This window comes from Anopheles gambiae, chromosome 3 (genome assembly GCF_943734735.2).
Source record: "Anopheles gambiae chromosome 3, idAnoGambNW_F1_1, whole genome shotgun sequence".
NCBI classification, from domain to species: domain Eukaryota; kingdom Metazoa; phylum Arthropoda; class Insecta; order Diptera; family Culicidae; genus Anopheles; species Anopheles gambiae.
In genome coordinates, this window is record NC_064602.1 from 3,296,951 (window position 1) to 3,324,007 (window position 27,057).

At 49.3% G+C, this 27,057-nt stretch overlaps 1 protein-coding gene across 6 annotated transcripts; it reads right to left on the bottom strand.

Annotated features, from left to right (window-relative positions):
- On the bottom strand, positions 1 to 27,057 carry LOC3291621 (bridge-like lipid transfer protein family member 1). Of its 6 annotated transcripts, none has more exons than XM_061660796.1 (21): positions 26,909 to 27,057; positions 24,350 to 25,890; positions 21,856 to 24,165; positions 21,122 to 21,787; positions 20,684 to 20,831; positions 20,039 to 20,611; positions 18,743 to 18,844; positions 17,210 to 17,802; positions 14,403 to 16,320; positions 14,215 to 14,337; positions 12,832 to 13,054; positions 11,756 to 11,988; positions 10,606 to 11,677; positions 10,402 to 10,540; positions 9,962 to 10,333; positions 7,663 to 9,886; positions 2,114 to 5,294; positions 1,833 to 2,039; positions 1,625 to 1,755; positions 1,070 to 1,554; positions 1 to 998 (listed from the first exon to the last, which is right to left on the bottom strand). In XM_061660796.1, the coding sequence occupies exons 2-21, from the start codon at positions 25,789 to 25,791 to the stop codon at positions 779 to 781; spliced, it is 16,362 nt and encodes a 5,453-aa protein (XP_061516780.1). In that variant the 5' UTR covers positions 25,792 to 25,890; positions 26,909 to 27,057; the 3' UTR covers positions 1 to 778. The 6 variants fall into 6 exon arrangements, with proteins under 6 accessions (XP_061516780.1, XP_061516778.1, XP_061516781.1 ...); XM_061660794.1 differs by having other exon boundaries at positions 11,756 to 12,150; XM_061660797.1 differs by lacking the exon at positions 12,832 to 13,054 and adding an exon at positions 13,730 to 13,748 and having other exon boundaries at positions 11,756 to 12,150.

A 27,057-nucleotide genomic window follows, 5' to 3' on the forward strand; every position in this document is an offset into this window, starting at 1 on the left:
TTCTTATTTATCGGCTTGATATTATTATGTAGATCACATTTTTTATTTCTTGTTTAATTATTAATCGATTATTGATGATCGTTATGTCTCGTTATTGTAATGTCTTGGTTTTGTGGAGGGGAGGAGGCTACATGCACCAGATACGCGAGTAGTGTAATTCGCTATCCTCATTAAACAGGATATTAGAGAAGCCATATCGATGGGTACGTCGCAGGAACTGTAATGTCCCTTCGGGAGGGGAAAATGGTATCGAAAGCACGGGTCAATAGAGCCATACCATACTTTGAATATCATGTCCATTAATAGCAGCAGTTGGGGTGGGTGTTTCAGCAAACCGTATGTTTTGAAGATAACATACCAATTTAGACTAGATCACGGTTACGGGCTGCACATGGTTGCGAGCAAAAAAAAAAAAACAAAGCATAACACAGAGAGATAGTTATAGTTGAGCAGACGTTGAGATAAACACGATAAACAAAGAGTAAAGATTCCGCGCAACACAGCGACGGACCTGTTTTGGTTCGTTGGATGAAAAAGAGTACGTCAAATATCAAATCCCTACGTGGAAAGTTTAAATGCGTTCTAATCCTGCACCGGTGCACATACGTGCCACGCGGCAACGGGTTTGTATAGCTAGGAAGCTATAAAAAAGCAACAATAGTTAGACATTAGATTGTACCACACATTCCACAAAACGCATCACCGGCACGGGCAATGTTTGTGTCTTTCCCAAGCCCTTGCGCTCCCTGCTCTAGCACCTTGCACTTACACTTACACTTCATTTATCTCTACTAGAGTCCTTGTCGTCCGATGTGCCATTATCCTTTACCATCAGAAGCAGCTGCAGCATCAGCAGCGCTTCCACCTTATCGAGCGGATCCATGAAGCCACGCTGAAGCCACTTGGGAATCGTGGTGCGCGCGTGGCTAAATCCAAGCTTGTTCAGAATGTAGTCGATGCCGTACGGTTCGATCGATTTGCCAGCCCATGAAAGGAGTCTGTAATGTTGAAAATAAGTCGAAATTAGCCACCCTTCTGTAGTAGATGGTCCGTGTGTATGTCTACTCACCGTACAGTCGGTTCCAGATGCCATGTTTTGCAGTTAAAGTGTCGCCAATCGGTCCGCATGAACGATTCAAGGTCCGATTTTTCTACCACAATATTTACCTGCTTACCCCCTACCCCACCCATGGATGTGGCAGGGCTGGACACGGTGCTTCCAGGTCCTTTCTTCGTGTCGTCTGTCGCGCGTGGCACGCTCTTAGTGCCGGATAGCGTTGAAGCCGTTCCACCGGAAGCAATTCCGGAGCTGCCTGCATCGTTCAACTCTACCGCACTGCCACCATTAGCGATCGATTGGCTGGAGGTCGAGTCCTGCGTACCGAGCGACGACATGGAGGGAGCCGCGGCAGACATCAGATTGGAGGTGCTGGACTTTAGCGCGTGAGCAGACTTTAGTACCGACAGGCCGGCTGGTGTTCCGCTGCCAGGTGGTGGTGGCGTTACGTTGACGGGATTAGGCGACGACGACCGATTGGTGGTAATGGTGCCGAGCTATTACAATCCGAACAATAAGAACGGTCAGTAAGTGTGTTTCTTGAATGATGTGTGATCGATAACATACCACTTTTTCTTTCTCGCTGAGGTAAGAAGTAATGAGATCATGTAAGAAGAAAAATGCATCCGCATCAACGGTGACAAAGATGTGATCTTCGAACGCCGTTATGAAGCTGCACTCCACCATTGGTTTGTCCTCTGTGGAAGAAGAATATAAATAGGAGACCATTACATGATAGGGAATCTCACACGAGGCTAGTCGAGGGCAAACTTACGCGCTGTGTCCGGTGTAGAGATGCCCTGCAGATGCTCCGTCTTGAAGTGTAACTGCAAACTGGGTAGAGCAAAGATCACCTCGCGATTGTGGTTCGGATCCTGCAGCTTCTGGTGCGGCGCTGAGCCTGAACCAGATCCACGGGCCCGTTCGATCGAATTGGTGTTGTGTTCCTTGTCGCGTTCAATCACCGGGAAACGATCTACCGCTGCAAAGAAGATTGCAAGCAAAGTGTCACACACAACTTTTCCTCGGTCTGTTATCTTCGGCCTCGTAACTTACCATCGATTTCACTGTTCGCGAACGCGTAGTGGAACCACTCGTGCAGCGTTTTGAACTGTGGCGGAAAGATAACGTTCCGCGACATCCGCACGACGGTCGCGTTCGAGTGATGCTGCGGTGGCTGTTGCGTGTTCATGCCCAGCCCGAACGTGAGCGTTTGGATGATGTGCACCTCCTCGGTCGATTCGACGTGTTGCGCTTCGGTCGCAAAATCAATGCACGGTTCCTTCAGACTGAACAGGGCCCACGATTTGGCCTTGAAGTTTATGCCATGGAAGCAGGCCAGCGAGATGTTCTGCCCGTGCAGCTCCATCGTGCCACCCAGTACGGTGCCGATGTTGGACAGCGGCACACCGAGCGTCGACAGCCACAGACCCTTCGTCTGCTTGAGCGGTCGCTGCCAGTGTCGGTGGTGCCGCGCGTCATGGATCGACGCTTCTGCGCCGAGCGATTTTTTCTCCTCGCGGCGCCGCACACTAGCCCTCAGCGAAGGATTGGCCAGCCGGGGTTCCAGGCTGGAGAACACGCGCTTGGACGATTTGAACTGCTGCGAGAAGAACTCCTCCAGCTTGTAGAACATCTTCAAGATGTCGGCGGTGGTCGATTTGGAAATCATCATTTGCAGCTGGTCCCAGGACAGGTCGCCATGGATGAGAATGATCGCCGGGTAGTTGGTGGGGAGTTTGTTGCCGAAATCGTGATCCTTGGAGAACTTCCACTCGTCTCGCAGCTGCGCATTCAGCGAGCTGACGCGCGTCATCAGCACGCTCGTGCCCATGTAGTCAAACTTCAGCTCCAGTGCCATCAGCTTGATGCCGACCTTGTGATCCGGCTCGGAGCCCGGATCCTCGCGGATGTGAATGTACGTGTCGATTCGGTTCAGATCGATCGTACCTCCGACGATACCGCCCTTCGCATCCAGTGACGATCCACCGAGGCCGACACCGATGTACATGTTTTTGTGACCCGTGCTGCCAATGCTTAACCGCCCATCGCTGCGGAAAGCCTTCGTTAGCCAGACGATATTGCCCATCACGTTGCCCATGTTCATCTGCACGTTAAGCTTGGTGAAGTTGATCGCGAACAGCACCAACGTTTCCCAGGACGTTACCTGATTCACGTCCGACGGTGACGAGGTGGAGTCAAGGCTGGACGACTTTTGGTCCTTTATTCTGGCCGTCGACGAGGCACTGCTCGCCCCACTACCACCACCCGCCGTCCCCATGCCGATATTTTCCAGGCTCAATCGTAAACGATCGCGATTCAGCGCCTCGCCAACTCGACTGCCCAGTCTGCCTTCCACATCCATCGACGGGTCTCGATCGCTCGTCCTCGAGATACCACTGCCATCTGTGCTTCCCTCTGGTATGATTGGTATCTCCAGATCGCACATGCTAGGCTGCTGCATGCCCAGATCGCCCAGGAACATGCGTCGTACAATGCTGCGTCTATACCAAGCCTTCGGGAAGGCAAGAATCTCCGTCAAACGACGCATGTCGTACTTGAACGATGCCGACCCAATGTCGACAATTGTGGAGAAGCGAATGGTCGCTTTCGACGTCTGGTCAGAGTGTTTGCGGGATGTTAGGTTCGTTTCGATGATGTTTATCTTTTTCGAGCGCGTTATGTGGAACTTCACAAACTCAACGTTAATGCTGAGCGAATCCTTCCGCTCACTGTCAGCAAGCGGCGAGAATTGGTGCGCCTCTTTCAAGTTGCTCTTCTTACCACCGTACGGGTGGAAAATGTACACGTTAAAGTCTGCCAGACACCCGGTCACACTTAGCCCGCCCGCTACCTTGCCGTCCGCGCCAGGAATTGTCGTCGGTTCACCCATCTGAGAAGAAGTGTTACCTCCGGCCGAATCGTCGTCCTGTCGATTGGAACTGAAGATGATGTCCAAGCTGGGTAGTTGCAGCATACACTCAACGCGCGATACCGGAAGACATGAAAACCGGAACGTCGACGGTTGCATGTGGAAGTAAACCACCACATCAACGGGGAAGCTTGCGTACACGGCAGCGTAATTATGTTCCAGCATTTGCAGATTCACTGGATTTGAAGGTCCTCCGCCGGCCGCGGTCACACCACCTCCATTAACAGCGCTAGCACCGCCGACACTGCTACCTCCTCCCATTCCGGACGATCCTCCCGCTCCCTTGTTTGAAGGTATCGGCTCCAACGTTTGCTCCAGAAACTCTAGAATGTGTGGAGAAATGATGGTCTCCTCGGGGATGCTTTGCAGCGTCATCCAAGCAAACAGGGTGGCTCGCTTTGACGCTAGCTTGCGTGGGATACCGAACGGATCCGCGGTACTTAACCGCGGAGAAGCATCGTCTCCTCCCACCGTCTTCGATTGATACTGCAGCTTTACGTCCAGACCAGGAATGTGAAATATAGTCAAATCCACCAACGCCGTGTAGGGTGTAGTGTTGTACTTCAGGCGCGATTTATCCTTATTGCGACGCGGCGGCACTGGACTACCCCAGTCCGTTGCTCCACCGGTGCTTCTCTCGCGCTTGTGATGTTTGCCGGCCATGGAGCTGTTGTTATTGCCCGCCATTGCAGCGTTAGTACTTGCGTTATTGCTATTGCCGCCTCCCATTGTCGATGAGAGCCGTTCGTCGTGGATATCTTTGGTATGCAGAACGCATTTACCCGAATTGACCAGTACCTTAATGTCTAGCTCGAAATCTATGTTAGGTTCCTGCTGCTTCTGCGGATGGCTGGGGCTCTTCTTGCGCAGCTCAACATGCTCTCCATCGATCTCGAGCAGGTGGGGCACGTCCGACGTGACCGAACTTGAATCGTAACGCGGCCAATCAAGCCCAGAATCGGAATAGCCAGCCACATCCGAGTCGGCGCTCGGCAATGAAGACTGACGCATCGTTTCGCTGAACGTTACCCGTGAGGAGTTGGGTGGAATCTTTACCCTGAGCGAAGCGGTTCGCGATGGGCCTGAGTTGGGTGATTCTTGCAGGCTGCTCATGTCTTCGCTGCCGGTGAAAGCATCCATTACGCTGCTCGTTCCACAGCCACCACCTGTACCCGCATGCCCACCCGGTCCATCGATGCAGCCTGCATCGATCAGATCCTCTCTGGTTGGCGAAGGAGCCACGAAAGAGCGGGAACGGTTAGCAGCCTTCAACATTGGCTTTCGCATGGCAGGGCGCTTCCATTTCTGCAAAAAAAACAAAGATAAGTCAGTTGCATTTGAGTTCTCTATTACAGATCTAGCGACTCTGCCCCTGGAAATGAAGTGTACAACAAGAAATTAAAATTAAATGCAACAATTTAAATTTTTTATTCTATTCCTCTTCTTCTTTTGTCGTACAAGAACCATCGTTTGGACATGGTTCTATAGAATATGCCCGATGTTCTGGACAGGTTTGCAAGGAGTATTTCGCATCGCTTTCATTGCTCAAGATACCCATCCGAATTGTCGAAGTATCGGTATCTTCGCGTGTACTTTTCGGATATTCACTTTCGGACGACATGATGTGCTCGCGAGCGATAGCTGTTGAACTACGATCCGCTCTGCCTGCCGACTCAGTAGGGGTGCCATGCTTATACGCCAACGAGTACGAGCCAATAATCGAAGATAGTGGCAGGCTCGTATCGATGTTGCCCTCTGGAGCATCTTCCTTCGCCAGAACGTACTGCACGAATGGACAGTTGGTTTTCTCTGTGGCGTTAATTTCCTTCAGACCTTCGCTAAGCCTTCGCACTACCGAATTTGTAAACCATTTGTCCTTTTCAACAACTGGCGGTTCTTCGTCAACCAATGAGCCGGATGCACTGCCTTTGGCCATCAGTTTTTCCTTCACTTCCAACAACATAGCTTTTATTTCTTTTAATTCCTCTTGCGACCGACTTTTTTTGACGCCACCATCTTTGACGCTTGATTTGCGAACTCTTATGGTGGTCGATCTGCGCCCATCGTCATCGAACCTTCTCGAACCTCTCCCGTCGTACCCGTAAGCTTCTCTCTCGCCCATTAGAGCAACCTTCGACATGACGGGCAGACTAAGCTGAGCCTGTTGGTGCATTGGAAGCATCGAGGATGATTGCAAATCTTGTGGCTGATGGATACGTTTCAGCTTTACGATCGCTTGTAAGGGAAGCTTAATTTCTTCGATTTCCGAGTCAATTTCGTAAATTGAACGCCGAAGATTCACCTGACACTGGTGCCCACTGTCGACATTTTGACAAAGCAATTTCAACACGATTTTTACAGCCGGCATTTCACCTGAATGTGTTTGCTATTGACCGTGTTTTCGTTTGTTAATTTGATTGAAAACGTTTTAAATTTGGATTCTTTGCCGAAAGTACTAGGATTCCTGGACCAACCAACCAACAAGCTATTGAAAATATTTGTGCGAATTTTGCTAAAAATCTTTGCACTCTTTGATTAGCTTGTGGTACAGGGTGAAAACGCAAAGAGTCCTTTGATCGTTTGTATCCCGTACAAATAAGAAATATCCTCTAAAGCTGAACATAACCTCACTGTAAATTCACTTCACATAGAACAACACCACATCACCTTTAGATGCCACAATAATGATGTAGGGGAAAGCGGGGCAAAATGGGCATGTGGGGCAAAATGGGCACCCTCTATTTAAGCATTATTTGACTACAAAGATACTTTCCAATGCTAAAAATGCATTCATTAGAGTGTTCTATGAACACCATGTAAGTTTCATAACCCTTATATAACAAATAACTAAGAAAAATGCAAAATAAGGTTTAGCAGTATATTGATGTAATTTTTCCCACTTCGAAAATAAGCTTAAACGTGTGTCACAGGGATGCGTTGAAGTTTTTCATGATATATTTTTAAAGATATGATATTTCTTTACAATTTGTCTGAAGCAATCAAGGCGATTGAATTCGTATTTTTACTAATATAACAAAAAATACAAAAATGCTTCACGTGGGGCAAAATGGACAGTTACGCTTGGGGCAAAATGGGCAGATGCTTTTGACATCTGGCGCTTGGTGAGGCTATGGTGTTGTATTTGTCGCCTCAATAATGATGACAGCCACAGCTTGAAAAGTTTCAATTTTGTAGATTTCAACGTGTAAAAATTGTTTTAATGTCGATAACATATTTTTGGAAGAATTTTAAGGGCTTTTCTGACCAGCAAAACAAAAGATAGAACGAAAATACATTTCACAAAACGTGCGCAAAAGCATAGACCATCACCTAAGCGCCGTTGTTGTGGCCCATATTGCCCCAGTGTTTTGACGCTTCGCAGTTTGTTTACATATGCCCATTTTGCCCCAGGGCTATGCCCATTTTACCCCGCGTGTCAAAATAGCTTCTCGTAAAACATCAACTTTTATTTTTCATTGTTTTCATGATTTTAAGTTGTTTTCTTTCAATGTGGCAATTTCAATCCATAGATAAAGGGTGGAGGCATACAATAATGAAAGAAAAATTGTGTTTTGTGGCATATTTAAAGGAATATTCAGTAAACTGCTTAACATGCCCATTTTGCCCCGCTTTCCCCTACAGTTAAATACAAAATTACATATTCCCTACTCACCTGAATCATATCTCGACGGAAGTATTTGTAGTACACGGCTTGCAGCTCCTGCAGCCGGCGTTCTTCATTCTCGATTGTTTTCACCGACGCACCAAGAGTGCGGAAATCGTTAACAATCTTCGTTTGCTCATTGATTTCGTTCTCCATCAGCAGTGATCGCTTCTTTGGATCCAGCGTAGTGTCAAACAGGAAGGACGGTAGCGAATCGACCGATTTGCGTGACTTGGAATCCTTTCCACCGGGATGGCCGGAAGCATCGATATCGTCACTGTCCGGCGTATCGGACGAGATCGGTTCGTCATCCTCCGAGCCGGTAAGCATCGTTAGCGTGTGCCCAAGGGCCGACAGTTGCTTGCCAATGTTAACATCGAGATGTATATCTACGCCTTCCATCTGCCACTTTACGTTCAGGAACCATTTCGCATTGTCTGGATGTTTTGCGGCAACTGTTCGCGAGCACACCTCATACGTTCCTTCGGACACGACGCAAAGATTCATAATGCTTGCATCGTTCATGTTGGGCTTCCACTCATCGAGCGACGAATCGAAATCTTCTGCAAACCGTAAGCACAAACCAGCAAAGCGTCCTTTCGATACGAGCGAACCGGAACTGCAGGCTGAAATGATGGTGTTCTCGAGCGTTATCACTACCGCTCCCTTCTGCTCGAAATCCTGTACCGAGCGGTTGCCCCAGATTTGTGGAGGTTGGTTAAGCGGTAAGCAGATTCCCATGTCTTCAACCGTCAGCTGTAGGAATAGGGTGGACAGGTTCGCGGTGGTTGCCAAATGGTGGCTGATCTGTCCGAACGGCACCTTCTCCAGCACCTGCTGCGTTGCCATGAGGACCTCCTTGTTAAGGTTTGCTCGCTTTTCCGTCCAATACTCATACGCGTTTTTGTAGTTCAGCCATACCAGTATCGCCTTATCGACGGCTATCGGCTGTACATAAATCAACGGTCTCTTCAGTGTGATCAGCACCAGCTCTTTATCGTCATTGAGCATCTCGTTCTGGAACGCATTCCGCAACCCGATGGTGGTGTTGAAAAACGCATGCTGCTGGAACTCTGGTTCCGCCTCGTCGAAGATGATGTTTTTGATAATCTGGCCCAGGGAAAGGTTGAGATCGATCTGCGCCCTACCGAACAGCTTTGTGTTGGAAGCATCTGCGATGTTTTTAACGCGATTCGAAAGATGCAACTCCAGCTGACCCGTTTCAAAGCGTACCGCAGACGAGCACGGGGTCGTTGCGGTGAGTTGAATGCGCTTCACACGTATGTTTAGCGAAAACAGAATGCGCTTGATCGTCGATCCATTGTCTTCCGAATCCTCCAGCCACAGCGGTACCGGCTTTTCGCCCCCGTACACCTTCTGCACCACCTCATTGACCTCCTTCATGAACACTTTCTGCACAAACACCAGATGGTTCAGCAGATCAGTCGTGAGACAGCGCTCGAATACGCCAATTTCAGCCGATGCAGCAAGATATCCACCCTGTCGCAATACGATTTTTTCTCCTTCGATTTTTTCTTCATCGATTTTTTCTCCATCGATTGGGTGCTCCTCGGTGGTGCTTTCCGGCACGTATTCGGCACTAACGTGCACCGGCGGCAGTGCAATGCACGCTTCCGACGGAAGGTTTGTTTCCGTGGTTTGAATTTTGGTCGTAAAGCTGAGCGAATGGTTCGGCAGATCGATGGTAAACTTCGCCTTGCCACCCGTTACGCCCGTCGATGTGACGTGGTCCATTTTGTACTGCGCCTGTAGCGACGGCAACAGCGCCGCACTGATCGACAAGCTTTGCAGTATGATGTTAAACTGCATAACCAATGGTTGCAGCAGTCCGCTCGGATTGCTGCCGGCAGCAGCCGTCGCACCGGTCATCGTTCGTATCGTGGCGGTACTGTGCTTGCGCTGACTGGTCGTAGCCGAGGGCGTTGCCTTGTCGCGTGTATCGCGCTGATGGTTATGGTGATGCAGCGGCGATTCTGGTTCCTCGTTCTGACGCGTGAGACGGGCGGATGTACGTGTCACTCGTAGCTCCTGGAGCGTTGATGATATCTGTTTCGAGCTTCTCGTCATCATACCGTGCAGAGCGACCGGATGCTGTGGAATGTCCACGTTTACAATACCAATCGAAAGCAAACCATTGTTTTTGTCCTTTCCACGACGTGTTATGCTGGAGTACAGGGTTTGACTTTTGCCAATCGACACTTTCACCACAGTCCTGAAAGCATGGGAAAAATAAGAAAAATCGTGTTACAATTTGATGAATATCGATAAAATAGATTTAAAAACTTACTGCTGGTTTGGTTGCGCTCCTTCCAGCAACACTATCATCGCTCTGCCGACTTGTCCCGTCAGCGAACACTCGAGCGATGCTGGACGTGATTTTTTGCGCCAAGTCGTACTGCTGTGCAGAGCCGTTATTTCCGCTTCCAGCTTTAAACCACTCAACGACGCCAGCAGTCTGGTGCGGTGTATCTTCGCTACACCGAACACAACCAGCCGGGTTCGTTCCTGCGTTATTACACCAACGTCCTTCACAGCTCCAGCCCCGCCAGCGCCATGTCCACCAATGAACTCCTCCTCATCGCGGATGGTTTTACTTTCGTGCAGCAAGTTATACTTTCGCGCCTTAATCTGCTCAACCGCATCGGGTGAAATAGAAACACTGCGGAGGGAAAGAATAATACATGACATTCGACTGAAATTGTACCACAAGAAAGGCGTTTTACTTACCGATGAGCAATCGTTTTCGTTTCCGGCATAGCGGAGTACAGATCCAGTAAATGGTAAACCGTTTTCCAGCACTTCGGCGTGTCCAGGATGCTGTGTATCGGTCCCGTGAAAGTTGATCGATCAAACGGCGCGGTGAAATCTGTAGAAATAAAGATTATCAGAAACACTGGAACCCATTAAACACTGCGCATCACCTCTCATTACCTCCGAACGTGCTCGAAAGACCACCCGTGAGCGAATTTTTGGCTTCAAGCGATTGCTTCGAGTGCGCCTCGGCAAAGGAATATCCGGCCGTCGTGGGACTCATCTTGATCGGTGTGTTGATCGTTTCATTCAGATTCGTGTAGCCAAGCTTTCCCTTCACCGTTTTGCTCGTGCTGCGCAGCTTCTGGGCAAAGCTATGCGGCCGATTGCGAGAGTTCGGAGACGGTGTCAGCGGAATCAACGGTCCAAGTGTTGGCATTTTGCTACGACTAATCGAATGGCGCAGCTCGTGGCGCATCGTGGAGATATCTTCGTTGAATTTGTCGTACCGCTCATCGGTGTAGTCGAAAATGCCGGACGTCTCGATATGTGCCATGAGCGGCTCGTTGAGCGATCCCATCAGCGTCGGATCGTTGATCTCCGACGCAAGGCTTGACTCGTCCTTGAGTGGGGCGCTGCGTTTGCCCCCATTTTCTGGATGCGACTCACGCAACTCATTCTGAGCGTCTTTCACGTTTTGGTACATGTTCGTGATTTGATGTAGCAAACGCAACAGCGGCATGTTGACTTGCTGCGAGATGTAGCGCACGTTCAGGCTGAAGTTGATCACCGTGCTGGTGTGCTTTTTCAGCTGACCACGGGAAACGTACAGCATGGCCGGCTTGGTATCGTCCGGAAACCCGTCCGTCATCTTCAGCACTTCCAGCTCAACGCCAACCTGCTCGCACAGGAAGGCCGGCTGCTCGCCCGGCATGATAATCGTGAACTTGCCGTTTCCACGCTTTTTGGGATCCTTCTGCTTCGGCGGCTTTTTGCTATCGCCTGCCTCGCTCACAACAATGTCGATGCGAATCGTATCGAACGAGCACACGAGCGAAAGGTTCGTTCCCAAACTTTCCAACGAAGAAACGTCCTTGCTCGACACATTATTGATCATCTGTTGGGGCATCACCCCGAGGCAGGTCAGCATCGGCTCGAAGATAAGATGTGCATCGAGAATCCGATTGTTATCCTGCATGTACTTCACCGAATGGATTGCCGGCCGGTTCTGCGATGCTGGTCGATTGTTTTGCTGCAGGATAAGAAGAGAAGCGGTCGTTTAGTTTCGGTGAATGTCCGACAAATCAACGGGCAACCACCTAACACTTACAGTCGATTTATCCTTCTCCCGCTGTTTCGTACTTTCGCTCTGCTGCTTTGCCATCCACGAGTACAGATCTTCCTTGTGGTTCGCTGGCGGCGTCCATGGCTTGTCCATCGAGTCGGACGAGCTGCACACGGACGGGGCGGAGCCTTCGCGCAGTGCGCCGTACTCCACCCCGACGGGGTCCTGCTTGTCGAAGATGATCGGGAACATCTGTATGCTAGCACGCGACGGTGGCGCTGCCGGTGGAATGAAACTTTTTACCGACGATTTCTTCCGCAGCTTGTTGTGCGAGTTGTTAGTGGTACTGGGAGAGGTATTAAGGGAATCGCCCAGCTTGGCGGCGGCCATGTGCACTGCCGCCGCGGACGGGATCGGCGGTTCATCGGGCATTTTGATTACTGCGCGCAAGCGCGGGTAGTAATATTATGGCGTAGTAGCGCGAGTACGGGTTGCGGATTGGTACGGTTGTACGGTGTTTTTTTGTTTAAATTATTGTTATATTTTTTAGGTTGCATTTTTGTGGTGGAGAGCATTAAAGGAATCGAAATAAGAAATTGGAGGAGAAAAGGAGAAGCAAAATTTCAGCTACGGTTTTGTTTTTGTAAAATACCAAAGTGACTACACTGCTAGTTTCATTCATGTGTGTTGTTGTGTGTTTAGTTAGTGTTTATCTGTTCTTTTCGCGTATTAGTGGTTAGTTAACAAATGAGCACGAGTACAAAGTTGTTTTCATTAATACAAACACACACACGCACAAATACAAGAGGCTAGAGCTAAAAATCAACTAATAAAGCACACATGCACTGGAAAGCAACACAAACACTCGTTAAGTGGGGGAAAGGAAAGGGAAGGAAATTAAGTACACCACAATAAAACCAGTTCTCTGTGCAGGATGAGATTAGATAAGATGCCAAAGAGTACCTACAAAGTACCCACGGGGAAGGAAAAGCATAATCGGGGATACAAGGATGCCAGGGTTGTGGGTAGATGCGTTAACCCACAAGAGGGAAAGAGAGAGAGAGAGGGATAGAGGATTGGGCGAATACGTCTGGACACTGTTAGGAAGAGATTGGATTTACCATGATGCGTTGAATGTTGCTGCTGCTGCTGACCGCCGCCGGTATGTTGGGTGGGCGCCGTGGACGTCGCCGAGGCGGCTGACTGCTGACGCTGCTGGTGCTGCGGTTGGATGCACTGGCCGAGCAGCATCGTGTGTTCGTTTTCCTCGCCGAGCAGCGGATGGTTTTCGCGCACCCCAACGGGGTAGTTATCCGTATCGATATCATCCGTATCCTCGGCGTCCTACGATGAAAAACGTGGTGTTCAAAAACAAACGTCCAACCGTTCCGATTGGGTATGAAAACGTGTTTGATTCACTTAAGAAGATCAGATTAAGAAAGGAGGAAAGGTGGACAAAGGGAACTCCGAAGGAAGGTTCATAATGGAGAGATTCATTGTCTCGGGATCGATAGGCGTTCATTAGCAACATTAACCAACTGCCCTTCTTTGATGATATGACATGGATTAGTGATACGAATAACACGTTTTACAATTAAGTATATACGAAACCACACCACAGATCCGAAACATACACACTGGTTTTGTGAAAACACTTCCTTTTCAACAAAACTAATCCGCCGATGTATAAAGCTTCCACAGCGTTTCTATTTTTGCATAGCGAAATCACCTGTACATCTTTCTGTACCCAAAAAGCGCACACATAAAACGATATCCGCATAAGCACAGTTAAACCCTATGAAACAATCACCGGACAGGGTCAACGGGGTAAGTAAAACGCGATTCCCTATACGTTGTTGAAAACAAATCTATACAGAGAGACCTTCTATTACCACACAACACAAATCTGTATCTGTTTTTGTTTTGGTATATAGTAGTGTGAGTTATTATGTCTGTGTTGGTTTCTGTTTGCGTTGCACAAATCATGTATGCCACTGCTCGTAATTCTCTATCACTTACCCCAAATAGGTTTGTAACGCTGCAAAAGGAAAGCATTTAGTGTATGAAGTAGTGCTAGTGGTTGTAGACGGTTTACAAAATTGTTGATTAAGCGAACCAATTTAATGTTGGTTACACTGCTTGGAAAACTATCTGCCGAGTGCAGGATGAACCAGGATGCATGATTGCGTGAATGCTCCCAATGAATATGACAGTGGAATGCTGTTGGTGTGCTTGTTGCTTGAACAGAGAGGGGTGGTCGGGAGGTGGTCGGGGAAAACAGGTGGTAGTGTCAAGGGACAAAAAAGTGATATCGAACCCCAGTTTGAACTCTGTTTGATGTCTAAGAAACGTATGATTGACAATAGTGTCCACGTATCGACAATATGACGAATCTTTGCAAATGAATCCTTTCGTACTGTACAAGAAGAACGTCGGCGATCACACCAATAATCGTACGATCTAAGATGCGACCAACATAGAATGAAGTGCACACTTTAACATACCTCGTCTTGCGGAAGAGCAAACGTTACGTTGACCGGCTTGGCTAGTTTCCCCTTGTACTGATGCTCAAACAGCATCGGATTGTAGAGGACGTTTTTCCATTGCCGACTCAAAACGATGACAGCCTGGAAAGCAATATTAACCTTTTAGTTACAAACGTTCTTTCGTATTAACGGTAGTGCATTCTAACCTGTCGCATCGTGCTTAACAGTGGAAGATACTGCTGCTTGAGTATGCACTCAATCTTGGCCGCCGTTTCGTCGAGCACGAATTTCTGCAAAACCGTACACAGCTGACAGCTTGGATCTTCCTGGAGCGTTTTAGCGAGGGGCGTAAATTTGCCACCGTAGCGGCTCTTCACTGGCCGATGAAGCGATGGCCGTTCCCATGCATCGGCCATAAGCGCCACGGTTACTGCGGTCCGCCGGATGTACATCGCTTTCATGAGGGCAACCACCTTAATGGCGAATCGATTGCACGGATTCATCCACGCCGTGATAGCCGGGGAAGCCGTACTTAGCAAATTCCAATCCAACCGTGTGTAGTCAATCTTCCGGGTGATGGGCGCCCGTGGAGGCGCGGCAAAGTTGAACCATACCGTTTTGAAGTCGATCACACACGAAGACGTTTTGCCGTTATCGTTACTGCATGGGGCAACGGTACCGGCAGAAGTGTTACAGCCACTATTCGCACCTCCTTTTGTAGCCGATGCATCTGCTTTTGACCCAGAGTCGTTCGTGCTAGCGGTTGCGTATGGCTGGCCCGCATTAGAAGCTCCAACGCTGGGTGTACCCTGTGCTCCTTGCATGGAAGTGCCTGTCGTCGTGGGAATCTGGGCCGAATGAGCTGCTGCCGGTTGCGAAACATCATTAACGAAAGATCCGCGCATCGTTGCAGCATCTAGCTCGTCGGGCACAATGTTCGTTTTGAACGATTTTCCACCATCCCCGATGATTGTGGTAGTGGTAGTAGTGGTGGTGGTTGTGGTGGTTGTAACCTTATCCTTCGATTTGATGTCGAACAACGACGAACGTTCCTTGCCACTGCCTCCGGCCGATTTCGGTGTACCAGGCTTTTTCATTCCAAACTTTGCCAGCGCCTCCGCTGCCATGTTACCGCCAGCTTCGTTCAGCAAAGTGACCAAGTTGAGTGGATTGTTCAGCGTGACGCTGCTTTGGTTTGCTTCCGAGTGTACGGTCGCGGTGGGCATGGACTCAGGCTCGGGTTTAAGCGATTCTTCCGCATTTTCGGACTTTTCAAACTGCGATCGTTTCACGATTTTAACGCTAACGCCTTCTAATCCGCCCTCAAACATGATGTAACCCAGCCCTCCGGACGTAGTGGCTTCCATGGTGGCTGCTGACGATTCGTCTGGCATTCGTGTGCAGTCGAACATCGCGCGGCTGCGATGGGCCGGTATCGCCGTAATAACGATCTGCGATTCGGGCAGATTGGCCGATTCGTTCTTCAGCCGGCGCAGTTGCGCATGGGCCTTCCCAATGTCGAGTGTAATGATTAGCTCCTCTAGCTGCTTTTCCGAGGTTTCCAACAGGATCGGTTCACCGGGCACATTATCCGGACGGGTCTGCGACGAAAGATGGGCCAACAGTGCCCGAGTGCCTCGGATAAGACCACTTTTCTTCAGTCCACCTGAACGGACAGTCGGCTGCGTGTAGACTGTGTGCATAGATGCTTTCGTTGTTTTGCCCAGATGGAACCGGGTCGATACTCCCTCGAAGCATACGGCCAACAGGGACGCGCAGCTCAGCTCCTGTACGTTGTCTAGTGCAGCGAACGAGATCACTTCCTCAACCACCGAGCTCTGAATGAGAGTAACATTGATCTTCGGCAATACGATCAACCCTTGCACCTGTGTCGATATGCTTTCCTCGTACACGTCCGTCAAGACGGGTCCGCCGGGGCCTTGGAGATTGCGCTCGGCAGTTGATCGTTTCGAGTTCGAGTGCACCTGCGACCAGTAGCTTAGCGATTGATCGCGCTTCAATATGTTGACGGCTTCGACTTTCCGCACGCATGACGCATGAATGTCGTTCACCACGGTCAGCGGGTGTAATGTCGACAGAGTGGGAGTTAGCGATTCGATCATCCTAGAAGAAAGATCAGTGGGAACGGAAAACGTCAGTAAAATCAGAGTGATTCAAGAGAGCATCAGGGCAACAGAGAGCTGTTTTCAAATCAAAGTATCCAATGCTCAGTTTGAATCCACAAAAACGTTAGTCTCGTAATCGTAACGATGAAATTTTGCAAATATTTGATTATTTTATTTGCAATCTTTATCAACCAAGGCAGCTATTCAAAGAAAGCGAATTTCTCGAAGGAAATATCAGAAAAGGAAGTCATAGAATTTGTGGAAAAGTTGAAAACCATCGCCGATGAACAAAGTTCTCAATCCTTGTGGGAACGGCTACACAACTTCAATGCTGATCTTTTGCCGGGCAAAATTGTAACGGAACAAAACGATCAAAATAGCCATGCCTTTCCCCGATCGCAGCTTGTCGATCGCAGATATGGAAGAGAAGGTGAGCTCGTAGGACAAACAACTCACCCTCCAATGCAAGATAATACCGATTCCTTCAGTTATTCTGATCATCCAGAGCGCACTTTCGACGATGAACGTCCAGGGTCAGCATTATCGTCCGAAGAAACAGACACCAAATCGCATGTCTTGAAGCGGATACGTTTTCTAAGGGCAAAATATCGCCAGAACAAAACGTTTCCTCAATATGCGCAAATGTTAGGACGTATGTCACTCTCCAGTATTCGGCAAAAGAATCCACAAGAAGTGAATCAATACTACAACAACCTTCCACACGATCCTGCTCAAACATCCGATAGTACTGATGCCGCTTCGCTCGATGAAAGTTTTCCTCGTTTGGAACCGTTTCACACATCCACCTTCTCCTTCCGTCCATTGGTGCGCCGTAAACGCCCAACAGATACAATTTAGGAAATAAAGATTACCATTGACCGGCTTACCTTTGCAATCCTTCCAGCAGGAGTGGGGTCAGCATAACGTCCACCTGTCCCTTGAAACGAACCACGATTGAGTTGCGTGTCGCTATCTCCCCTTGAGAGCTGAGGAACTCGTTTTCGCCTTCCTTACTCTCCTGCTTGTCGAAGCTACTGCGCACCAGTACGCTCGGGTCCCATGGATGAGGTTTGGGCAGGGTTGAGAATCCGGCCGCACCCGAGAGACCGCCACTGGTGCCACTTCCCGCCGATGGAACATCGTACCGCGAAACGATCTTCACCTCACGGCAGTTGGTGTACGTGTCAAAGTGCGGTATAAGCTTGCCTCCGATGTACACCAGCCCGCCGTCCTCGTTTTGCTGAAACAGTGGCATGGAGAATGAGTCGGCACCCATCGGCATGGAGCAGTGGGACCAGTTGGAGCAGCGCAACTGTGTCAGATGCGTCACGTAGCTAGCCATCAGTAAGGGTGAGTCGACGATCGGTCGATTGATTTGCATGTGCAAGTTCACCAGCGTGATGTCCTCCTGTGACGAGAGCGCCGATATGAACGAACTTGAAGAGAGCGAATGTGATTCCGACGAGTCTTGTGGATCAACCTGTTGAAGTTGGATCGAAATATGGAAACGAAATTAGCCTATTACGGAGCCAATGAACCAACGTATACTTCTGTAAAAATGAATAAAATAGATTCGTAAGATTGTTGCTACGAAAAGTGCGACGAAAGTTACCTTCACATTCACTATAGCAAATAGGCAATCATAATTAGTGCTATTACTATGATGCCAAACAGCACACAAAGGGCACACGGAACAAGTGGTTTAGTTGCAAAAGGTCAGTCAGTGTGTAATTAAACAATGCAATTTAAAACTATTGTATAAATAACTTGAAATATAAATGTAACAAATGAATAAAATGAATCAATTAAAACCAACTATGCATACATATTAAGCGACAGGGTTTTGGCACTACGGCATATTTACCATCGAATCAACACGGCAGGTTTGGCCACAGCAAGACCGACACAAAATTCATTCCAAAATCATACAAACATAAACAAAGCTATCCAAAAGCTATACCATTGAACTGGCACAAGTAGCACTAAAGCACAGAGGAAAAATACATAAATTGGAACGGAAAATGGGGTTCGAAATTAGCAACAACTTAAAATCAAATCAACAGCCCTTACTTAAAGCGGAAAAAAACTGAGCAAAAAGGGCGACGGGATAGGTAGGAAAGATAAAAAAGATAGTGACTGATTGAGTCAAAAGCAAAACAACGATTAAAAAAATAGATTAGAATACAAATTCAATAAGTGGATGCGTGGCAGTGAACATCTCTGCTCCGAAAAAGGAATGATTCAATAGAATATAATTCTTCTTTTAAGTTAATGTTTGACGCTTCCTTTTTCATCGCATACCATCTACGTGCCTCGCATCCGTGCTTTCCTCTCACGAAGAGTTAACAAAAAAACAACAACAAAACAATGAAATACAAAAACTGTGTCACGCTAGAAATCCTGATTGAAATTTTACTCACATCATAAACCGGCTTAAAATGACGGAACTCGGGCCGGGGCGAAATGTTGCTAAACTTACGCATCGGTGTCGCTAGACCGTGGAGCCGCCGTTCCTCTTCGTTCTGTTTTCGGAGGAGCGCAGGATTGATTGTGGCCACAGGCAGACACGCACACACACACGCATACACATCATGGCACACCAACCAACCCACATCGTACATACACACATACCACATACAAACGCACATCATGGATCATGGTTGCATCGTTGTGGACGGAAGGGGCCAAAACATACGCCAATACACGCGCGCCAATGTGAGGAGTGGAGGGGGGTTCGGTGCAGTGAGGAACCACAGCCAAGAGTGTCCGGTTTGCCGTTTTGCCCGATTACATGTAGGTATGAAGGAAGGATGCGAATGGGTGGTATTTGTGTTTATGCGTACGTGTGCGTATGTGTGCGCCGATCATGAGAGGTGGCCAAGTGAGGTTTTTGGTTTTCGTATGGGTGGTGACAAAATCGTACGGGATGATTAATTTAATTGCAGAATACGCAGCGATAAAAGAGCAACAGCATTTCATCATGTTTCATCGTTCCGTCCACGGCGCACAGTAGAAGATCGTTTGGTTAAACACATCCACAACAATTGTTATGCAGGTGCGGAACATCGAATGTTGCGCACGTGGATAACGATTTTTGGTTCATACAGAGTCATTAAATTAATAGTGGCGGTAGAAGGAGCACATGAGAAGAGAAAGATAAGAACATGACAATTGGCTGCTTCTAGGTTGCCAGCTTACACTGTGAGAGAAGCAACACGATCGCGATCAAATTGAAAGGATTATGATCCACTATACACAGTCAGGGCGATCCGTGTGCTTTTATCATAGTGAAATTTCATTCTATTATTCTACAGTTTCTACGGGATGAAGGCTAGGGGTAACAAAACGATACTCAATGTTCTATTCTACATACTGCTTGCGCTTCACTACATAAGCGTAATGCTTTTCGATATAGGCTAGATGAATGTTCTTCGAAGAAAATGTATAGAAGCCATAACAAAACATAACAAACTTCAATTAGAACTCAAACTGTTAACACGAACGCACGTGGAACTGCGCCGTGGCCTGTTAAATTTGCGTTGCAACGCTTGAGTGGCAGAGTTTGGTACTCTTTCTTAAACAATATCCTAACCTGCAGACACTCAACTCGATCGGCAGAGGTTGGATGGTGCGCGCAAATCCCCCAACCAACAAAATAACTCAACGAAATAAAGAAGGGGATCTACCAGCTAGGTACAAGCTACCGCAACACTTACCAGCTCCGCCGTCGACTGGGGTCTCATCGGAAGACTTCTGTGTTCGGGCGTGTGGATTTCGTAGTCGCTTCGATGCGTCGACAGCCGCCCCTCGAGCTCATTCGGTCCCACGATGCTGAGATCCGATGCGAAGCGCTTCTTCTGTATCGCCACCGGATGAGGATGGTGATCGACACCGCCCGCCTTGAGGCTGGAGCTGCGGGACGCGTGCAGATCCTCGTCCGCCGAAAAGAATGCTTCGGAAGGATTCTCCGACGTTAGTGACACCGTCCGCTGCACGTCGCGCATTATGACATCATCCGAAGGCATCGGGCGTATGCCGGCACCCATGGGAAGACCCATACCGCCCAGCGATTGTTCCGAGTCGGAGGCCAATGGATGACCGGGAGAAGGAGCAGAGTGAGACATTTCCAACATCATCTGATGGTGGTGATGTTGCTGCTGCTGCTGCTGCTGATTATGATACTGTGCATGATGTTGTCCCTGGTAGTGCTGATGATGCTGATGATGGTGATGCAAATGGGCGGACGTCTGCTGTGAATGCGGATGATGATCGTCTACCTCCATTTCGCCCTGCAAATAGTCGCCAGTCACTGTCAGTCGCGAGTCGGATGCGTACGTGTTAGTAACTACAGATTTCAGCACCTTGAATCCTTTCGGGGTGAGCAAACGTGACTCAGTTCCATCCATGCGGCTAGGCGTTGGGGTGGATACCTTCGAACTGTTGGCGGTGGTTTTGGGGCTAGAGTCCAGCAGCCGGCAGTACGGCACATCGTGTGGTATGGTGCTTTGTCTACGGTTAAAGACAGGAAACAATTAATGCATCGTTGAAGCTGCTCATGCGAAGAATAAGGCGTGCTTTGCAAAGCGAATGTAGGTAGTTTTATACAAAGTCTTTCAATAGCTTGCGGTAAGACTTCACCTGGAACGTACCACTATCGGTTTATCCGTTCTATAGGTTCCTTTTCTTACGAAGAAACAAAGAAAATTCCACAATGCGCAAAGCTTAACACATTCTAGACAAAATTCAAGGAACCGAACACCAAAAACAAACACAGCACTTGGTTCACTTCATATTCTTACCTTCCACTGGTGTAGGAAAATCGTCGTCCACGGGCACGGTCCGAACCGTGTGGTGAGCCGGTGTCTTTTTCCTTCACTCGTTCCAGCGATGATTTGCCGGAACGCTCGCCAGGGCCTGTTCCCGGGAGCGATGAGCCTCCCGTGGGCCCGGACGCACCTCCACTGCCACCACGAATAAGTGTGTTGTTGGGAGAGATTTCCGCCGAAGCGTTTTTCTGCGACAGCATCGTGTCATGCTTTTGCGGCAGATGCGGTGACTTGCTGTCCAACCCTATACCGGTACCGCAGCAGGCCGAAGGTACCCCTCCGCCATGTGCCGGAGGATGCCGATGGCCTGAGCGGTGAAGGTTCGGCTTTCCAATGTACTCGTAGCATTCCTGCAACGAGACCGGCTGCAAGCTATACGGTGGTGTGTGGAACACGAGTTGACCCTCGTGCAGCAAACTCTGTCCGAACCCGTACTCCCGCGTGTTCGGGTGGATGTGGTAGCGGGCGATGTTGATAAACTCCTGGATGTCTTGGGCACTTGGTTTGAAGAATCGCGGTCCGTTGCGATTCGTACCGAAAAAGGCACAACCACCGACGCAGCCACATCGCACCGGATCCGTACTACTCGACCAGAGGAACCACAGCTTCTTGTTCTTTTCATCGTGCACTTTTAAGTAGCTGAAATGGGAAGCGATATTGGTAAGAGACCTATTCCCGTACGAAATTGCAGCCTAGTTTCAACTCACCTGTGTTGTACCAGATGCAAGCAATGCTCTGGAATGGGGAGAGCTGAGGCTGCTTCTATGATAATTGGTCCCAGCGATACACAGCCCACCTCCAGCCACGGTTCGTTCGAATCAATATCACGTCCACTGTTCCTTGCAGAGTGTATCGATGCATATGGGTCTTCCTTATCGCGGCGATAGTGTATGGATGTATCGTCCGTCCGATCACGGCCCTTTCTGCTCGACATTGAACCATACGGATCGTCCCGGTGTTCTTTCGAATCCTTTCGATGCTGCGGATACGGGGGATCCACTGCATTATCTCGCCTTCCCGACTTTAGCACACCGCCCGACGACCCGGACCCGGTGGACGTGATCATCGGTCCGCCATCGTCCATCGCAGTGCGTCGATAGATCGGGCCGGTTTCATCCGATGACTTACGGTAGCCATCGTCCGGCACGTGCTTCGTGGAGTTCTGATGATGTAGCTTGGCCGAACGGCTGCTTCCGGTAGTGTTGGTGTTACTGTGCGAGTTGCCACTACTGTACTGACTGAAGTGTCCACCGGTAGAGACAAACTGACGCAGCAGTATGGTAGGCACCAGGCCCGTTATGCCGGATTTGACCTGCTGCCCATGCAAGTTGCACGTGGCCAATCGGATCGGTGATATCCACGTGTGCATGGCGGTCCCGTTTTCGATCAGATACAGATCGACCGCATCGACGGCTACTCGAGTCATTCGATACTTGATGTCCTCCGTGGAGGGACATCGGTACTTGGCATCCTCTTTCGTATGGGGGCACGTACTAGACGGAACACCGTGATGGCAGTAGCGTACAGTTTTCGGAGATTTCAACTCATTCTCCGAATCCATCGTGAGAAAGGCAAGCGTTTCCAGACCCGTCACAACGTTGGCCAGCTGCGAAAGCGTCATCTTGCCGGAAAGTTTTCCAAGCTGTACCTCTAGCAACCACGCGTACTCGAGCGTTTCCTCTTCCAGCTGTCTTCCTTCGTTGCTGAACATCGCATGGCCTCGAACTTGCACGGCGGACAGCAGCAGATGGCCCTGGCGCAAATGTTTGTCCTTTGCCGGACGAATCGCATTATCGGACGATATCAAAAACGACGGGCTTACTAGCACCTGGAGCTCCGTTTCGTAAAACCGCTTCTTCATTTCGAACCCGAGCCGTTCGATCAGTACAATCGGACAGGGTGGGTCGTTTTCGTTGCAATTCTTCATAACGTGGGCTTGCAGGTCGTGGATCGTAACGCTCACAATAACCTCCAGCGGACGGTAGAGCCTCGGATCGAAGCGCTTTGGCTTCTCGTCCGGGTTGAGACTCGTTTCCGACAGTGACTTCGATGGATCATCCTTTGAAAACCCGGACGATTTGCCATGCCCACCGGCCAGCGGGCTGCTTCGGGACGCATTCTTGCTGTTCGAATTTTCCATATCCGTAAACGATTGATCTTCCCCGAAAATGTTCTCCTTCAGGTGGATGAAGTTGCGCAGAATTGCACCATAAGCGAGCATTACCGATGAACCAATTTCCAGCTCCACCGACACTTGGTCCGGGGGTAAGCTGGTTGGATCGAATCGTGGCGCACCACCGTCACCGACCGTAGTCCAGGCAATAGCGGGCGATTTACGCATCTTTGGTATGCGCATTGGGCTTAGCAATATTTCCTCCTTTTCCGGTGTCGTTATGTCGGCCTGCGGATCGGGTCCCAGCGGTGGCATCGGATGGTAGATGTACTTGATCGAAAGTGCCACTATCGGCACGGTCCAGCAGTCAATCCATCCGACCGCTCGTTGACAAACCCGCCGCCACTTTTTGTTGATTAGCTCGGAACGCTTCTTGACGCTACCGTCACGCGTAAGAATGCGTGCATTTTCATCCAGCGCCAACAGAATAGGGCGACTGCTCGATATTTCCGGAATGTACATGCTCAGGTCTAGCCCTTCGCCGTGGATCCAAAACACGATCGGCAGTTTGACCGGCAAGAAATCGTCGAACGGTAAGGAAAAGCTCAGATCGAACAGATCGCCACAGAATGCGAGGTGGTGATTTTCCTGATTGGTGCTGGAGCAATCGATCCAGTTGAACTCATTGCTTAACGTTAGAATCTCAAACTCCTTCAGGATCACTCCGAACTTCCAAGTGTACGGAACGAAGCTGAGAATGTCCGGCCTTGCCTTCGATGCCCAATCTTCGATCAAATCCTGGAAGAACTCCTTGTGGGAGAACACGATGTACGCTGTCGCCTTGCTGCCCGTTAAATTTATCGTCCACTCTTGATGATCGTTCCATTTCAAAGGATAATGCACTCTGGAAAGAAGCGCAACATTGTAAATTTAGTAAAGGAAATTTATCTTGCAAACCCCACTACAAGAGATTGAACGGACTTAATTGCTTTGCAGCAAAACCCTCATCAACATGTCAACAAGCCCTTGCAAAAAGTACACTACTATCTTCGGTTGAATATAATCGCGTCGAGCGCGATAATACTTACTTCACATTAAATTGCAGCGTTTCACACTCGGCCAGACTGCGATACTGCAAGCTAGTGGTTGCTTCTACGTGCAGCAGCTGTCCAGTCACCTTGGTCGCCATTCCGTCCTGCAGTATAATCCACGGCAGCGTCACTTCCAGATACGAGCCCGCACCAATATTCACGTGCACTGCGTTCGTTTCTTTGTTCTTCGAAAACAACACATCGATCGTTGCTTCGTTCAGCGTGCACAGGCTAATGTCGAACGATCGCACTTCACGCCGATCGCCCGGTTTCGGCGGTTTCGTCACCGGCATCGGCTGATAGTCGGGCGGGAAGAAGAACTTGAACAGGTGGTCACGCTGCCGATCGGCCCACGGACCGTAGCTGAAGTCCGTACCCTTGCCGCATTTGATGTCGATGCCCCAGACGGGCGGTGCCGCTTCCACAACGTCTCCGTTGGCGAGCGTCAGTGTAACCGGCTCTTCGGGCACTACGCCCGCCTCGTCCATGTAGAAGTACAGCTCCGTCAAATTGGACATCATGACCACGAACCCCTCGCCCATGTATCGCGGTGGCTCATCTACCATCCCGGTAAACTTGGGACTCGGTGCAAGCAGCACCTTCGCGTTCTCGACCTTTGCCTTCACGAAGTGCATAAAGTGGTCCAGCTTGGAGACTGCCGGTTTCGTGCTGTAAACACAGTGTGCCTCTTCCACACACAGCGACAGGGTCGTCGGTGTGAGCCGATTGCCGAACGCGAAACGCCCTGAGCAGATGTCGATCTTGATGACCGGAATAAGATCACGCCACGTGGTCGCGGTCATCGCCTCTGGCCGAGGCTTTTTAATCTTTGCCGAAGCTTCGCTGATGTGCCGTTGATTTTCATCGTTCATGACCTGTTCCTTGAACTTGGCTATCTCCTCCGCATTCATGTCTTCCGTCGGCACCAGCACCGACGGCTTCAGGCCGAACGTTTTCTCCAACCGGGCGTACAGATCGGAACGGTTGTAGATGTGCACCTCGAACCCGTTCAGCATCACTGACAGGCGCGTATCGGAGTGGGACAAATCTTCCGACACATCCTTGGGAACGTACGAACGCCACCAGCGGAATATAAAGTATCCGTCCTGCACGCGCACCGTATAGTCGAAACACACGTACACCACGTCACGGAACATGATTTTGCCGGCCAACGGATTCACGTTCAGCGAACCGATCTTGAAGTATGCACCACGCACGTAAAGCCGATTGGCCAGCTTGGTGATGATGCAGCCGAACAGCCGCGAGTTGTAGAACGTAATGTAGACCATCCACACGATCGAGGAGAGCAGCGACACCAACAGCCAGACCATGTTCTTGTCCAGCTTCATGTCCTCGAGCGGCTGGGTCATGTTGAACTGACCCATGCTCATCAGATCGTCGCCGTTAAAGGCCGGCTCTTCCGTCACTTCGTAACTCATTTTGCTTTAGTGGTGGTTGGTTGGTTCCTTTTTCGTTGCGTTAAGCACCCGAACCCGGGGCACAAATTAGTTGATTAAAATCTCGGCACAAAAAATATCCTGTAAGTAACCACAAAAAGAATAAAGTATTTAGAAAGAGCAGAGAAACATGTTAAACGATACCAGCAGAAGCAAAAAACTTTATTATGATGTTTGTCCCAACAGACGATAAAGCTGTTCAGTTGACCAACAAAAAACGCTGCTTAACGCTCATTGCGGTGGTATAGGTCAAAGCTGTCAACATATTCCTCCCCACTATCGCGAGTGAAGAAACACAACAACTATTTCATTACCGACTCTTTAATTCATCGCGCTCGTTCGCGCAATAAAAAAGCAACACTCGAAACAGCAAAAAAGCGCAACACACAAATCGATCAACACAACACGTCTAGACTACGTACAACGTCAGACGCATAGCGTGGAAAAAAATGTAAACAAACCACGCTTGCTACGAAACTATTCACGATCAGCTGATGGTGAAATTCCTGCAGGCAAGCGCACGCAGGCATTTCCCGGCAACCGAAAGGAGGAGAAAGTTACCCCCTCCCACCGTTTGTTATGTCTTGGAGGTGGTGGTGTAAGACGGATCTGTATGTCGAGAATGGCCGTAGCACAACAAACGGGAAGAAAAATTCGCGCTGACGCAGTACGCACCACTCCCGGTGTTTACAGAAATCGTTCCCGAACGCCGTCACTGCTACGACGCCAACCGGGCGAAGAAGAAACCCGTCAAGTGAAAAATCGATACCCACACCGAGAATGCGATTCGATCGATGAAATTCACTCAGTGTGTGTGTGTTACCACAAATCATCACCGATGAATCAGCCCGTTTCTTCCAATCACCATCACGCTGATTACGCTTATCAGCAGCGGGGTATGCGCGAGATATTACGCATTTGCTGCAGCTGTGGTAGAAAAGTGACCAATAATCGACACACTTTGCCCTCAAGGTGGTGGCAGCACCAGAGACACTGAACTTCCGCACTGGGAGGGGTCGGTGTAGTAACTTTTCCACTGATTTTTCGCCCACTTCCCGACACATTCCACCGTGCACTCCAGCTTTCCGCGATTGCCTACCTTTGGTGCTGCCTTTTGCGTACAGCTGAGCAACATAATGAACTTAAATTTAATCACAATTTCTATCGAAAACTAATAGCATCACAGTCCGAACTAGCACACCCTGCCACCATCTTGGATTTTGATAAAACCTGACATAAACAAAGGCT